The sequence below is a fragment of the Thermomyces dupontii genome, assembly GCF_041956625.1.
Source record: "Thermomyces dupontii strain NRRL 2155 unplaced genomic scaffold VTN31scaffold_11, whole genome shotgun sequence".
NCBI lineage: Eukaryota > Fungi > Ascomycota > Eurotiomycetes > Eurotiales > Trichocomaceae > Thermomyces > Thermomyces dupontii.
In genome coordinates this window covers 536,939-552,951 of record NW_027192317.1, presented here as the reverse complement: position 1 = coordinate 552,951, position 16,013 = coordinate 536,939, and the positions used below count along the sequence as shown (strand labels likewise).

Here is a 16,013-nt window from a genome sequence, read left to right as displayed (position 1 = left end):
CGAGGTCGTCCGAACCGGCTGCATCGGGGGAGCGAGAGAGATGTCGTCCATGACCGGACAGGGCTCAACATCCTCCAAGGCCGCCAGCACGCCGAACCTGCCGCCGTCTCCCGCAACATATCAGCCCATCCCCCCGCAGCGTCGCCCAGGCGGTTCCGGTAGCTTCGGTGCGGGCTCGACGTCCCGACAATCATCGTCCAGGAACAATCAGCTGCGCAAGAATCAGCACAGGAAACATAAACGCCCAGCATTGACCAAGGACGATGTCTTAGCGGAATCGGTCGTCATGAGGTCTACTACCAGCCGCAAGGGACAAACGTCCATCACGCATCTGATGAACTTTGCTCTGCCACCGCGTCCCCAATACAATGCGCCGCCGCCGCATCGCCGCGGCCCCCGCTATCCGACCTGGGGATTGGGTTCTGGCTATCACGCGGTCGACAAGGCCCGTTATGTGCATGCAAACTACCGGTTTATCGTCAATCCCTTGCACCACTACCATGCGCAGGCGGCAAATGCGGATGTTCACCTAGACTGGAATTCGGTGTTGCAGGTGCTCGCGTCCGCTAAGACGCAAGCTGCGAACTGTCCCATCTGTTTGTCGACCCCCGTGGCGGCTCGGATGGCGAAATGTGGTCACATCTTCTGTTTTCCCTGCCTAATCCGTTACATGCATTCGACCGACGAGGAGCATCCGGTGCCGGAGAAGAAGCCGCGCTGGAAAACTTGCCCGATATGCTGGGATGCCATCTATCTTTCGGACATCCGGCCGGTCCGATGGTTTCAGGGTAACAACCACGACTTGCCGGTAGAAGGCGGCGATGTGGTATTACGCCTGATAAAGCGGAATCCAGACAGTACTCTGGCTCTGCCGCTCGAAGACGCAATGGAGTTGGGTCCAGACGAGGATGTACCTTGGTATCATGCCGCGGAAGTGGCGGACTATGCGCGGATCATGAAGGGTGGGGAAGAGTATATGCTGTCGCAGTACGATGCTGAGATCGAGGATCTCAAGCGACAGGAGCAAGAAGATGAGTTGTACTATGGGGAGGATACGACATGGATCCGCAAGGCGATCAACAGTATCATGGAAGCCAAAGAACGCATCCGCGGCATCGGCAATCCTCCCGACATCGTCAGGGTTGAGAAGAAGCCAGCCCGCGAGCCGATTAAGTTCGAAAGCTCAGGAAAGGCCCCTGAAATGTATACTATCAACCGGGCGGCGACGTCAGGACAGTCGCTGGCCGTCAATCAGCACGCTCTCGGCCAGTCCGACGCCTCAGACGGGGAGACGCTGTCGCAGAAGGTCGCTGATGTGAAAATCGATGAGAGCGACTCGAAAAGAAAAGCCAAAACTCCAACACAATCTGGATCGTCGAACCATCCATTTTACTATTACCAAGCGCTCCCACACTTCTACTTGTCTCCTCTGGACATCCGCATCCTCAAAGCCGCTTGGGGCGATTACTCATTGTTCCCTACCACCATCCTGCCCCGGGTCGAACACATCTCTTCCGGTCATATCGTCGATGACGACCTGCGCAAGCGGGCCAAATACCTTTCTCATCTTCCGTACGGTTGCGAGGTTCACTTTCTGGAATGTGACTGGACGGACGTGGTGCCGGCCGAAGTCCTCGACCGTTTTCAGACAGAGATCAACAAACGACGACAGCGCAACCGAGAGAAGGCAGCCAGGGAAGAAAAAGCACGGATCCGTGCCGAGAAGAAAGAGGAGGAAGAGCAAAGGTGGGCTGCGGCTCGTCGCAAACGACTGAGCTTTGAGGAAACACCGGAGCGACCTTTCTCAGACGAAGATTTTCTGCCATTGTCGGGCTCTCAGGCGGGGCCATCCGCCGCGGACACGGACGTTCCAGCGACAACACCACCCTTGCAAGGATCGTCCCGTTTCGGGGCCCTCGCCAGCCCGTCTTCCAGTCCGCCAGGGCAGCGGACGGTCTGGGGCACAACGGTGGTGGCGCCAAGTACACCAGAACCTGCTCCGGCTGCCCCCGTCAATGATGGCTGGCGCAAAGGATGGGAAGAAGAGCTTCTGGAGCAGAACCAATCGGTAGATAATCCGGCAAGCGGGGGTCGAAAGAAAAAGGGCAAAAAGATCACGCTTTTGTCTACGAATATTCAACGCGGTGCGTGAGGTTTGTCTGGCTGGGACATTAAGCGGTGTCAGGGCGTTGGCGTCTGCTGGTAGCATGGGCGTCAGATCTGATTTGGGCGAACTGAAGATAGTAGTATCCTCCGTTGACTTCGATATGATAATTTGAAGTATTTAGCACTGGCTCAGCTCCGCTAATAGAGGAATAACTACTTTAATAAAAGAGCTATCCACAAAAGCCAATACTCTGCAGTCATAGTCTGCACCCAGTTCGATTGATTACAGCCTTCGCTAGTATGCTACAAAGTGCCATGGTAATTCCCTTGCTGCAGTAGAGGAGCCTCAAGAGGTACCTCTGGTAACGCGGCCTAAAGTACTCGGTACCTATCGATGGATGTGCTCCGTAGGTGCACATCAATCAGTAACTACGTCAACCTTCATCTTGAGTAGACACCTCTTCTCCTCTTTCGTACTTCTGAAATCAACAGTTCATCATCATCAGACAAGTTCCTGCGTCTCCAGGTGTCCACAGCAAGAATCTGGATTGCCCATGGATCCTAGCGGTTCCCGCAAATGTAGTAGGCTACTACCCCAATACCTCGAAAGGGGTGGGAGCCCAAGAAACAGTGGTATCGGCAACTGATTGCCTTGATCGCGAACCTGGAAAAGGATCATCGGCAAGTCGTCCTGCGCGAAGAAGACCAGCGCCGACTGGGAAAGAATCCGCTTGTTGGCATCCCTTTCTGAAAAAGAAGCCGACGTCGCGAATCAGGATTTCACTCCCTTGCCGCCAGGAAACTTGCCAATTATGCCTTGCAATCCTTCTCTCTGGTATCCCAATGAGGGTACACCGCACCCAGGCCTCCGGCCACGCAAGCCTCGCCAGCTGGCCAGCGAATACGAGGAGGGTCGCCGGCTTTTGGCCATCATCGCGCGCCATTTGTATGAGGTCACTGAGTTGTGGCCGTCAAATTGGATGGGGAGTGCGTAAGATCCTCTTTTATTTCCACGACTTCTGTCGTCCTCCTGGAAATTTTCACGCTCACAAAATGATATTGGCCACCGCAATCGTCTCGATCTGGTGTGCGATGGTGCAACACACTGGGCTTGGAGCACTGCTTCGTCGTTTAAAATGTTCACGAGCCCTTGTCAAAGAGGAAGCCACATCAAATCCTTTTGATGGTTTGCGATCATTCACCAGTGGAAGACGACGCATTGATTCAACCGGAGACTCTTACCATGACCAGCTTCATGAATTGGTAAATGAGAGTCATGGAGGGACAACAATCCCTGGTATATCCTGTGAGTTTACCGGAACCTGTTGCCGGTTGAACGATTTTCCCCATTGATTGATTCTAATGTTTCCCAGGCACTGGTCATAGGAATTCTCAATCGGCTCAAAGTCCATGTTTTGCAGGGACATTTTGATGGATGTTTGAACGTGCAGCAGAGCAGAACCTACGAATTCAAAGTTGAAGACCATGAGGAGGTTATGAAGCTTGTCGTACGTTGGCTCATGCCAACGCCGCATGGAGACACAACTCCCGGCGTGAAGATGCCGATTATCAACTCAAGTGATGACCCTATCGATGATAATGATGATGATGTCACTACCGTCGAAACTGCGGCTCAATCGGTTTCATGTACGAGTATCCCCTTCATAGGAAACGGGATGTGATCTCACGATAGCGGGATGTCTATTCACGAATGAAAGACCCTTACCTAGTATTATTGGACTCTCGCTCGCCAAGTATGACGACGCCGGGGGATCTGAGAATATCGACGCTTAGGATCATCGATCTCAAAAGCCGTCTTCGGTGGCTTGCAGCTTATGCCACAGTGTCTAAGACTGCCCAGATTCTCAGAGAGGTCCCTAGCGGAGAATATGAAGCTGAGAGTTGCTTTGCAATCTGTCGAAGAAACGGCATCTAGGTGCTTTTTGAAACATTATACACGGATGTACTTACACTCTGTGATGGTAGGTATTATGCGGCAAAATCCATTCCAGTTGTGCCTTTTTATTTTCTTATGGACTACACCAGGGAGTCAATAATGATAGTACATTATCTGAGGTAACCACAAAAAGATTCAATCTACAAAATGCAATCATGGTACTTATGACTCAAATGAGACACTTCAATATTGACTGGTAGTGCCTTCGCTGCACTGATTAGGAGTGCCAGTAACGATCTGCAGAAATGCGCCAAACTTCTCAAGTCAAAAAATCTTCCGCGGGTCATAACGCTTCATTGTCAATAATGTCAATGAAGCGCGTTCTCCTTTAAGATACTTGATGTAATCAATATTGTAGTGGCAATATATATATCATGGCGATTTTGCGAGAGGACGAAACTAGCAGAGTACTCATCCGAAGTCCCTTACCGGTGCGTGTCAGGTAGATAAGCGGTACCTACAGTACTAATACTCCGTAATAGTGATAATTACTGTCAATCTCTACACCATCTGGCCTTGACTAGGAATCCAGCATCTCACGTTGACAATAGTGGGCAGTGACTCGAAGCTCTAGTTATGTTGTTGTGAATTACTGTACTTATTTGTGTCAGAGCTACTTGATACCCACTTGTGTCTTTAGGGCTGATCCCCACCGGAACTGCCTATTCAGGAAAAGCCTAAGAATAGAAAGAAGAGAGAGTACAAGAAACACAACCTTCTCACTTTTCTAGGGTTGTTAATTTCTGTCGAGCTCTTGGCTTTTAAGGAGGTAGGAAGTTAACTTGGTATTTGGAATTAGCCGGATGTCGCCAAATGGTAGGTAAAGGTCTGATAAGATACGTAGGTAGGTATTGAACAGACTGGTCATAGACACTCAACTCACTGGGAATGACTTTTGGTTGCCGCAGAGCGTTCCATTGAGTGCCTCTGTAAACTGTCCCTAGACGTTGAGATTGTGCCTCCTTACCGCAGAAGAGTTCAGAGTCGTGAGATGAGATAGAGCATCGGGGTTAGCAACGTCCGGGTTGTTCGGTGGCCGAGCCTCTCCCGGATTCCGGAAAGTGTCTTTGTCCGATCTGATAGTATTGTCTTCTTGTCTTCTCAAATTGGGCGCCAGCCCCGCTGGACAAAAAGGGTCGCCAGTAGTGATAGTTCCATCGATCACGTAATCGAGTTGAGAGGTCTGGCTATGAGCAGCCAGTTCAACTAACTTTTCACCAACCGGTACTCCTTACGTTGCACTGTACGAACTACCGACAACAATGAAAGAAGCAGAAGAGCAACTGACTCAGAGCTACGTTTAGCTCGGTGATGGCGCCAGGGAATTAGGTAAATCTATCGAAATCCTCCTGAGTTATGGTGGACAGGCTCATTCAGTTCTCAAGATAACGGCGTCTCCCGGACATATTTGACTGATTCTCAGCCGTTTAGTCACAGTGAGCTGACAACGTCAAATCAGCGCCCAAGAGTCTAAGATGACAGCCGCGAAACGCTCGAGTGCGTCTACTGACAACGAGCAATCTGATTTCTCTTTCCTGGGCAAGAACTGCTTTCAGGTGGAGGATACGACAAGAGATGATTGCAAATCGAGTAGGTTGCTTGTTATTGTAGGCGAGGAATCGTCCATAACTCTGTACTCCGTAAAGCTGCTCGGCTGGACATGAAGGGTGTGAACATCACTAACGAACCGTATGGATTGTTCCGGTCACGGAGGTATTATGTACTGAGAGAACCTCGCTACATGAAAGCCACACATCAAAGGCATACACAGAGACTTGGAAGATGGGGACACGTTCGATAATTGGACAATATTTTCACATCCCTCACTATCCCCAGTATCACATGTTATGCATGTTATCGTGTTCTCTCTTGTTCGATTGGTCATCCTACATTCATTGGATACATAATATGTGGTTTGAAGCTGTTAAGGTTTACCTGTGGTGGCATGGAGGGGCTTATTATTGAGGGTTTCCCCTCCCATCATCTTCTTAGAATCTCGGACTTCACCTCTCTTGTGCATGAGTGAGTGAAAGTGTCAGTGCCAGTGTATGGTTTCTTGTTATTGAAAGATTGAGACTGGGTGCACTTGCCAGTGCTCTTGTATTGCATTGTGTCTCGAGTCCCATGCGTGAGATCTGAGTTATTGTGAGCAGGGTAGAGGGTACCCTGATTGAGCTGTTTGCGAGTATTACAGAATCCCTGCCATCAATCTCGGTGACCAATGCAGGATCGTGTTGTCACCGTTGCAATCTCTTGATTCGATATGTGCTGGCTTGAGCCATCCTGTTGCGAGATTGATTCTTTTGCAGCTGTGTTCTGGGCTGATCGTTTTATCCGTTCAATTGAATGACGCGTCAATTGTTCTCAAGTGGAACCAGTCGAAGTGTCAAGCAAGGAAGATTCATGCACTGTCGAGGTCCAAATGAAAGCTTTCTGATGCTGAGAAGAAATTGCAACCAGAGAGAAAGACCGACAGTTGTCATTTGGCCAATATTGATGAGTGCCAACGACAGCAAGATGGCCCTGGTAGAGGTGAACCAGGTCATGAAATTCGCTTGCAGAGTATCCGTACTCGGAGAGTTCGTGTGAAGAAGCGATTCCCGAGCCGCAAGACCAAGTCGGTGAAACTGGACTAGCAGGGCTACGTGTGGAATTACAGGCTGTCAATATGAATCATCCGGGAATGGTCTGAGAGAACATGCTTCTGAGGGTTCGGTGAATGAACCCCCGAGTGTTGAACGGCCTGGAGATGGGCGTCGGCGAGAGCACAAATATTGATTGCAGTAAGTTGGAAGCGCCACTGACGGATGCATGTGTCGCTGACATGTAAGTTACGCCTGTGTTTAACTCGTGGATACTCGAACCAACTGTGCCTTCAGCCCAGCTGCCCAGTGGTGTCTCCATTCTCTGGAGATTTACTCCGGACTCATCATAATCATAACGATGTCACTCAACGGAGAAGTTAATGAGCAACGAAAGAATTCAAGAATGTTGTTCGGAAAAACTACGGAGTAACGGAGGATTTGACTTTCGCCGTAACTGGCAAACGACTCCCGACCTCCGTAACAGGCGTAATAATACAGTAACTCCTGTAGAATATTAACTTTTAAACGAGTTTTTCGCTTCAATTTCAAGGATTAATTATTTGCAGACGCATATGACTAGCGGTGATTGGACGGCTCTCAAGTGGGGAGCTTGGCAGGAGAGGACTCAGGGCCTCAGGGCCCAGGGGTCTTTGCTCGGAGGCCACGGGTTCCGAGGGATGCGGCCTTGACTTCCAAGTTTCTTACCATGCATGATCAGACAGTTTGTAGCATTTTCCGTGTCCTAGAAGACCAGCAAACGCTTCATACACGGCAATTGAATGAGTCTGATCAGGCCAGAGGATTCTGCAATGGTTAAAGAGTATCCCTGGCCCAGAGACTGCTGCCAAAGTGTCATTGCAGGGGCTGGACGCGCTAACTTTAGCTTCTTGTAAGTAACTATGGAGTACGGACGGAGGACACGCGAGGACCTGGTGTTGAGATTTTCGTTTGGATCTTGTGGATCAAGCCGCCGTTCAAGCATGAGCATGGGCTAAACGAGTCTCTTGGCTCCAGAAAGTTACTTACAGAAGGATTCGGGTCCCGAAGATCCCTTTCCCCTGTCCAACTTCTCCTCCACATCAGCTTGCGTTCTTCCGCGGTTCAGGGCTTTCTGCCACTTTCGGCACCAGATCAAGATGACGGTGACAAGGTCACAAGCGGGGAAAACACCAAAGTGAGTATATAAAAACCCTCCTACCTGTTCTGATCTCGAGGAACAAGGTCCATGGGCTAACTCACGCCTTGTTTTTCTTTGACAGAAAGGTCGAGCGGCCTGATTTTGTCGAGACTCCCACTCGGCGAGTGACCCGTAGCCGTGCTTCAGCCACCCCAGATCCCTCCAGCACAACAACGGAAGAGATGGCCATCACCACGGAAACAGCCGCGGAACTCAAAGGATCGACATGGAAACGCAAATCCGGCTCGAGTCCGGCGAATGGCCACGCTAATGGCCACTCGAACGGCCACGCGAATGGCAGCGCAAAGAAGCCGCGCATTGTCGACGGCTGGGCCGAGGGCATGGACCCCAAGATCGACTACAGTGGCCACTTTGAGTTCGGAGGCTCCGCGGGCGCGCTGGCCTTGATGACCGGTTTCCCTCTCCTCATGTACTACATGTGGATCGGCGCGACGTACTACGATGGCAAGCTGCCTCTGCCGGAAAAGGGACAGAGCTTTGGTGAATTCCTTGCGCACCTCGGCCATTTGGTGTACACGGGCGCATACCCGTCGTTAAAGGCGTGGACGATCTTCTGGACTTTTTTTATCTTTGAGGCCGCCTGCTACATTCTCCTTCCGGGCGTTCAAATCCATGGCCGGCCGCTGCCGCACGAGGGTGGGAAGCAGCTTTTGTATCACTGCTCGGGGGTGTGGTCGTTCTATGTCACGCTGGCAACTGTCATCGGGTTGCACGTCACCGGCCTGTTCAAGCTGTACACCATCATCGATGAGTTTGGCCCACTGATGAGCGTTGCAGTGATCTCTGGGTTCGCGATCTCCGTCGTCGCGTACGTGTCGGCGATTGTCCGGGGTCGCCAGCATCGCATGACGGGCCATTTCATCTATGACTTTTTCATGGGCGCAGAGCTGAACCCGCGCATGTTTGGGATTCTGGATTTCAAGATGTTCTTCGAGGTCCGTCTGCCATGGTACATTCTGCTCCTGATCACCATGGGTGCCGCGGCGCGGCAGTACGAGAACTATGGGTATGTTTCGGGCGAAATGGGGCTCTTGTTGCTGGCGCATTGGCTGTACGCGAATGCTTGCTCCAAGGGCGAGGAATGCATTGTGTCGACCTGGTAAGTCACATATTCCTTGAAGGTTGGAGGCTTTTTGCAGGCTAATTCAGCTCGATATAGGGACATGTACTATGAGAAATGGGGCTTCATGCTGATCTTCTGGAACATCGCCGGCGTGCCGCTGAGCTACTGCCACTGCACGATCTACCTGGCCAACCACCACCCGGACACCTACCGCTGGAACCGCGCCGTGCTGGTGGGGATGTACCTGCTGTACCTCTTCGTCTACTGGGTCTGGGACTCGGCCAACGCGCAAAAGAACCGGTTCCGCCAGCAGGAGCGCGGCACGATGGTCTTCCGCAACACCTTCCCGCAGGTGCCGTGGAGCACCCTCAAGAACCCGGAGGTCATCCGCACCCCGGAGGGCCATACCATCCTGGTGTCCGGTTGGTACGGACTTGCCCGGAAGGTGCACTACACCTGCGACGCCTACTTTGCTTTGCAGTGGGCCCTAGTGACGGGCTTTGAGAGTCCATTCCCCTGGTTCTATCCGGTCTTCTTTGCCGTTATGATCACTCATCGCGCTATGCGGGATATTGATCGTTGCCGGGTTAAGTATGGTGAGGCATGGAAGGAGTATGAACAGCGGGTGCCGTACTTGTTTATTCCGGTAAGATCTCAAGGTCCCTTGTTTTCATTTGAACTGCGGGAATGACCGGGCTAACTGGTGTAGTACGTTTTTTAATCGGTCCATTTCTTGACTGGGAGGTCTTTTATGTGGGTGTGGTCGCTTGTCCATAAGTATCTGTCTACTATTATAATTCTATTGACTGTACGAAATGCTCTTCGGACTCTATCCTCACACCAATGCAAAACCAATGATGAATGAGACTGCATTAGCGTAATGTCTTGAATCGACACATGCTAGGCAAGGAAACCAACCAATCGAAAAAAACACCATGATGCTAATCAAATCCCAGAGAGAGAACGAAAAAAAAAAAAAAAAAAAAAAAAAAAAAAAAACCCCCCCCAAAAAAAAAAAAAAAAAAAAAAAAAAAAAAAAAAAAAAAAAAAAAAAAAAAAAAAAAAAAAAAAAAAAAAAAAAAAAAAAAAAAAAAAAAAAAAAAAAAAAAAAAAAAAAAAAAAAAAAAAAAAAAAAAAAAAAAAAAAAAAAAAAAAAAAAAAAAAAAAAAAAAAAAAAAAAAAAAAAAAAAAAAAAAAAAAAAAAAAAAAAAAAAAAAAAAAAAAAAAAAAAAAAAAAAAAAAAAAAAAAAAAAAAAAAAAAAAAAAAAAAAAAAAAAAAAAAAAAAAAAAAAAAAAAAAAAAAAAAAAAAAAAAAAAAAAAAAAAAAAAAAAAAAAAAAAAAAAAAAAAGAAAAAAAAAAAAAAAAAAAAAAAAAAAAACTAAAACGTCACACATGTCTACGAATACGTACAGATATGGAAAATATTCACCTGGAGCCAGAAAAGGCAAGACTTACAGTGAACAATGCTGAACAAACAACAAGTCCAGCCTTTTAATAATACAAGTGGACGGGAGTTCGCTTCTTAGAAGAGACGCGGATGCAGTAACATCGAAATCACCGCAGGGGCGACGAAGGAGCCGAACGAAGCATGACAGTTGCGTTGTGCTGTGCCCGCAAAATACCCCGACCCCGATTCTTCTCGCGACGGGCCTTGATCTTGTCCAGAGTCGCCGTTGTTGTTGTTGTTGTTGTTGTTGTTGTTGTTGTTGTTGTTGTTGTTGTTGTTGTTGTTGTTGTTGTTGTTGTTGTTGTTGTTGCTGTTGTTGGGCCCAGAACCAGAGCCAGACTGACTCCCGCCAGGTGATGATGAATCAAGGCCTGAAGCGGGTGGTCCAGGGTAGTAATATGACGGTGATTGTTCGGCACCGTCATTGTTGTCGCCGGCTTGACCTTGGTCCTGGTTGGAGGTGCCCTCAGGATAGGAGGAACCGGGTGGGAGGTTCGGCTGCGGCGCAATTACCATGCCGGAGGCGGATGCTGGTAGTGGTCCGTCGACGATGATCGGTGCGCCGGAAGAGGTAGCCTGGGCGACGGAGGGAAGGGAAGGCATTGTATCCGCCGTTGATAGTGTTGACGAACTGCTGCTGGTGCCGCCGCCGCCGTCACTGCTACCACTGCTGCTGAAATCATCGGAGCTCGAAGCAGCTTCCGTTGCAGAGGAACTTTCCGAGGCCACCGTGTCGCAATAAGAAAGAAACTGTGCAAAGTCCGGGATGGGGCTGTTATCGTTATTGGAGTCGGTGGATTTATTGCCAAGGGCTTCGATACACTCATTACACTCACGCAGGAGCTCCCTAAACGCCGAGTCCGAGAGACACAGGTTCGGCGTCTTGCCGGTTGCCTCGGCCTCGAGCATGCAATTGTTGCACTCGCCGTAGCAAAATCCAGGAATCTTTGAATTTGCGGCCGATTGTCGAGGATCGAGCTGATGGAGCGGGGGACGACGATGACCGGTGCTCGGAAAGGGCGGGATCATCAGGCGCTTGAGGTGCATTGCGCCCGGCTTATGCAGCTGGATACCCGACGGAAAGGCAAAGACGTCGTGATATTCCAGGCCGAACATGCTCGGGTTGAGGTTAAAGTATCCCGGCGAGACGTTGTACTTGCCGAGTTCCTCCCCCTCGACGGCTTTGCCCCAGTACTGATCTGGCAGCCGGTCCGGCACGTCGATACACTCCTCGGGACGGCAGTAGTACGTTTCCGCCGGGGGCCCGACTTCGAAGTTGCAGTCGTCTTGCTCCGGATGGCAGAGTTTTCCCGGCGGGCAGCCCCAGGTGTAGTTTTTGGGAACGGGCGGGGTGGGCATATACGTCGGGTTGACGGTTCGGGTAGGACAGAGGGTCAGGTTCGCAGCGGAGGAGGAGGAGGAGGAGGCAGAAGACGCGGGAACCATCGGGTTAAAAGCAGGACCAGGTTCGCTCATGGATGTTGAAATGTCTACCGTTTCCGTGGTCGCCGTCGCTGGAAAAAATGGCGAATGTCAGCCTTGATGTCGTTTCGTTAACATCAGGAACAAAATTCCATGAAGAGGTGAGGAGCTGGGATCTACCTTGATCGGTAGCAGTCATTGTTTCTGTAATCGTTATGCTCAAACTGGTTATCAGTTGCACACCCGCCGGGATGATTCTGACCCCTGTCGTTTCCACTACCAATGGTTCCAACTTACCCGTCGTGCTGGCCGTCATTGTTGTCTCCTCGGGCCCATTGGTCCCGAATGTTTGCAAGATATCCCCCGACATAGTGGTTGTGGTTTCTGTGGTCGTTGTCGAGGTGATCATCGAGGTGGTGGTCGCCCATAAGTTCTGCCCGTCGGACGTCGTTAAGGTGATTGGCATCACGCTGCTCGAGGGAACCTGACTGCTTGGTGGGATTTGAATACTCGGCGGAGGCTGATTTCCGGGGAGCTGACTGTCCGGCATCATCTGATTGTTCGCCGGACTTTGACTCTCTGGAGGCAACACACCGAGGATGACCGTCTCCGAGACCGTCGCAGTCTGCGTGACGGTGCGCGTCACAGTCTCGGTACTGTTGGCGTTGGTAACGGTGACGGTGGCACCATAGTCCGTGACCTGGATTGGCTGCGTGACGGTCATCGTCGACACCACTTGGGCCGTCGACGTGTAGTGGGTGACGGTGACGGTTTGTCCATTGCCTGCGGGCGCCGCCGATGTTGACTCTGGCGGGACGACGGCCGGCGTCGGATAATTCAAGGGCTGCAAGCTCGGCTGTTGCGTCTGGCCGAGGGGAGGGGGCGTCTGCATCGGCGGCTGCGGATACCCATCGGCGTTGTCGTCCGGATAACACTCTTCCCCATCATCGTCCATTGCATACCAAACGGGGGAATTCTCGTACTGATTCTGGTTCTTTGCCGTCGATTGTGCACACGAGCCGCTGCACCAGCTGACATGGGCGCTGACCGTCGTGACCCAGTTCGTGCGGACTTGAGTTATTGTATACGTTGCAAGGACACGCGGATCTGGTTTCAAAAGTTCATCCTGGCCATCTCGCTGCACGAGCTGTTCTGTTTCTTAGGATGATGAAATCTTGGGTGGGCGTGCAGCGGGGCCGTACCTCTTGTCTTGACTTAGGCAAGTCAGCGTACGCCGAAGCGGCAGATCCTGTGAAGTGCCCTGCCATGACTTCCTCCAGGGCGCTCGCACTCGGGGGCAGCACCAAGGCCGTGGGCAGCAGTCGAAGCGGAAGCCGCATATCGAGCAATGGCAGCAACGAATGATCTGGGGTTTAATGATAAGGATTGACAAATCTTCGATCGAGTCGATCAGTCTACACAGACGAGATCACGGAGAGCGAGAGAGGAATTTCAGAGTAAAAAGAGTGTTTTGCAAAGGAACGTCACTGGACAAAGAAAGACACTGGCAGACGAAATGAGAGAAGCGTTGATTCAAGGTGATTAGCCTCGGTCAGAAACGCTGCAAGTCCACAACCGTGGTCCTGACCCATCAAGCTCGGGAAGAGAGAAGCTCCGGGGGTCGACAATTTGTATATTAGATTGACCTCGTCATCTCAAAAAGAGACTGTTCCTGACACGGGACATGTAGTTTGGTTTTCTCTTCTTGCGAGTGACATAATTGTCGTCGAGACCTTCTTTATCCTCCCAAGCCTGGATCAGGCCAGACACCGAGTCCCACAAACATCGACAAAGAAAAACTACTCAATGAAGCCATGAGTCAGATGATGAGAGGAAGACACAGGAGAGTACTATAGAATCGCTGTCGGAGTCGGGCGAGGGCTCTGTCTTTGTTCCATTGAGAGTACTTATTCCACCGGAAATGAATTCGGATATTCGTTTCCCGAGTCCGGACTCAGGACACGAGAAAATCTTCTTTGTTCTATTTACTCTGAAGAGCGATTCTCACGGTCAACTCCATCCACCTAGGGTGGTTAGTTGTCTTGAAGAGGAGATGAACTGTCAGGAACGAAGGGGACGTCACAGAAAGTTAGGGTTAGGGTTCACTTTGAACCAGAAACGGAAATTTCGGGTCTAGCCCTAATTTTGGCAGACAAGACCCCTCCACACAACAGCAATACCATCAGCGACCCCAATCCCTATATTTGAGATGTTGTATAATCTGTGTTGACGGGTTAAACTGACATGGCACTTTGTTATGGCCGCGGGGTTTGTTCGCCCTAGCGGCGTGGCTATGATGCATCAGTCGTGTCAATAGTAGTCCGATCACAGTTTGAGTATAAGCGGCGATCGGCATCTCGATCAGGACGAATGTCAGCTTTTTCCGGAAAGTATCAAGGGATACGCCACTGAGGAGGTGGTCTGGTTGCCAGTATCGGAGATGGAGATGGATGTTTTTCAGGTGGTGACCGGGGGGGGGAGGGGGTTGTGTTTGGGCCAGGTTTTTGATGAGGGCAGAAGGCTGTCTGATCAGTGGTGAGCAAACAGGCTGAGAAAAGTGTATGCTTGGATTATTCAGTGGCCTCTTGCTGGGACTACTCCGTATAAAATGTACAAACACAGCGCATCACGAGTCCTAGCTTTCATGATACCAGTCATACCACAGTGTACAACATAGCAAGGCAGGAATGGTCCAGCTAGCCACACCAATCACCAGAGAAGAACCCCTTGCTGACGAGCATGCAGGTACATGCAGAATGCATTGGTCTGTATGCCGCCGCAAGTGTAACTGTTTTACCCCAACTGTTGCACCCACTGCCGAGAGCAGCTCCTTCATTATTTTTTCTTCCATGGTGGGTGTGACATGATCACCCTCGGACGCTACCGTTCCTCGAATGGCGTTTACTACATAGTTTCCGTGCCGGCGTTCTCGTGGACCAAAGTCTGCAGCGGTGTGAAAGGATACGGGCGCTGTGGATATCATTGTCTCCGCGTGCAGTATCCCGGCCAGATGTTTGTCCTGGGTGGCAACTACAAGAGACCGGTCTCGACGGCGGGTTCATTCAGGTCTTTGTTCTGGACTGAGGTTCAAGGACGAGTATCGCCCGATGAAGTGGAGCGAGTATCGGGCCTCGGAAGGCGTGCGGGAGAAGATTAGTGAGTAGTGTGTTTTTGGACACTCTTCTCTGAGTCTCTTTCCACCTGCTGATGATGGAGGATCAGAGTCCAACCGGAGAAGCAACTATGCTCTCACCATCACCGACATGGAACAACGAGCGACTGTCGGATATCTTCCCGCAGAGATACTCGAAACGCCTGACAGAATATCACCCGTTCATCCTGCGGACTGATTACAGCGGGAACTCGGATGCAGTGGACGAAGACGCGGAAAATCTGCCCGTATGGGTGTACGTGCTGGTCGGCATCTTAGTCGGAGTGGGCATTGTCAGTGTAATCGGCGCGACATGGTTATTCTACTGGGTGCGACAGCGGCGACAACAACAGTCATGTGAAGACCCGGTGACAACGAGCCCTCTACATGGGCAGAAAAGGCGTTCGTTTTCGCCGACATGCGTCGCTGCTCCAACGAAACTGGGAGACTCTGATGGGAGCACCTGCTGTGGCAGTGGATGCCCGGAAGGGGGCCGCCAGCATGCTCGTTTTAGCATCATCTCGGACATGAGCCCGACGACGATTGAGACAAGCACTACGGCAGTGTCGATGGGAGCGAGGAACAGCAGTGCAACGGACGGAGATGTGTCGCCAATTTCAGGCAGTATCTTACCTCCTCCTCCTTCCTTCCATTTTCCGTCGATCGCAACTATGGCGGTGAAAACGGGCGGCGCGAATCAAGCGGAGAGCCCCTTCATTTTCGAGATCACCTGTAGGGTTACCTATCTAACCTCAGAAGATTCCGGTGAATAACGTTGGAACACAGCAACACCATCAAGACCCATCACCGAACTTCCCACTGAGCCTGTGCCCCTCCGCCATTCCTACGCAGGTGTGGCCGATTCAACGGCCGTGCAGCCCGGGTCGCCGTATCCGGACCAGAACGAAAAGACACGATACTCGCTCTCGGAGTGCGTGCAATCGACTTCTGTCGCGGTGCCGAAGCAGAGTCATGGAGGGAGCGGTGATAATGGTGATAGCATCGAACCCGCTCCCGGCGATGATTACAAGAGCGAGACTCATGCTCATCGACCTGACTCCAAGGAGGAGCAGCACCGAGCTT

The 16,013-nt window shown here is 50.9% G+C and overlaps 6 protein-coding genes across 6 annotated transcripts; 4 read left to right on the top strand and 2 right to left on the bottom strand.

Annotated features, from left to right (window-relative positions):
- Positions 1–49: 49 nt before the first annotated feature.
- Positions 50–2,152, top strand: VTN31DRAFT_2287 (uncharacterized protein; the record flags this gene model as incomplete). Its single annotated transcript, XM_069402438.1, has 1 exon — positions 50–2,152. The coding sequence occupies one exon, from the start codon at positions 50–52 to the stop codon at positions 2,150–2,152; it is 2,103 nt and encodes a 700-aa protein (XP_069257383.1).
- Positions 2,153–3,602: 1,450 nt separating this feature from the next.
- On the top strand, positions 3,603–3,900 carry VTN31DRAFT_2286 (uncharacterized protein; the record flags this gene model as incomplete). The annotated part of the gene is made up of 2 exons (XM_069402437.1): positions 3,603–3,753; positions 3,800–3,900. The coding sequence occupies 2 exons, from the start codon at positions 3,603–3,605 to the stop codon at positions 3,898–3,900; spliced, it is 252 nt and encodes an 83-aa protein (XP_069257382.1).
- A 3,884-nt stretch (positions 3,901–7,784) lies between these two features.
- Positions 7,785–9,630, top strand: VTN31DRAFT_2285 (uncharacterized protein; the record flags this gene model as incomplete). The annotated part of the gene is made up of 4 exons (XM_069402436.1): positions 7,785–7,822; positions 7,908–8,945; positions 9,006–9,555; positions 9,619–9,630. 4 exons carry the CDS (start codon positions 7,785–7,787, stop codon positions 9,628–9,630), a joined length of 1,638 nt encoding a protein of 545 aa, XP_069257381.1.
- An 802-nt stretch (positions 9,631–10,432) lies between these two features.
- Positions 10,433–11,716, bottom strand: VTN31DRAFT_2284 (uncharacterized protein; the record flags this gene model as incomplete). The annotated part of the gene is made up of 1 exon (XM_069402435.1): positions 10,433–11,716. The coding sequence occupies one exon, from the start codon at positions 11,714–11,716 to the stop codon at positions 10,433–10,435; it is 1,284 nt and encodes a 427-aa protein (XP_069257380.1).
- Positions 11,717–11,807: 91 nt separating this feature from the next.
- Positions 11,808–12,734, bottom strand: VTN31DRAFT_2283 (uncharacterized protein; the record flags this gene model as incomplete). Its single annotated transcript, XM_069402434.1, has 1 exon — positions 11,808–12,734. One exon carries the CDS (start codon positions 12,732–12,734, stop codon positions 11,808–11,810), a length of 927 nt encoding a protein of 308 aa, XP_069257379.1.
- Positions 12,735–14,986: 2,252 nt separating this feature from the next.
- Positions 14,987–15,703, top strand: VTN31DRAFT_2282 (uncharacterized protein; the record flags this gene model as incomplete). Its single annotated transcript, XM_069402433.1, has 1 exon — positions 14,987–15,703. The coding sequence occupies one exon, from the start codon at positions 14,987–14,989 to the stop codon at positions 15,701–15,703; it is 717 nt and encodes a 238-aa protein (XP_069257378.1).
- Between the last annotated feature and the right edge of the window lie 310 nt (positions 15,704–16,013).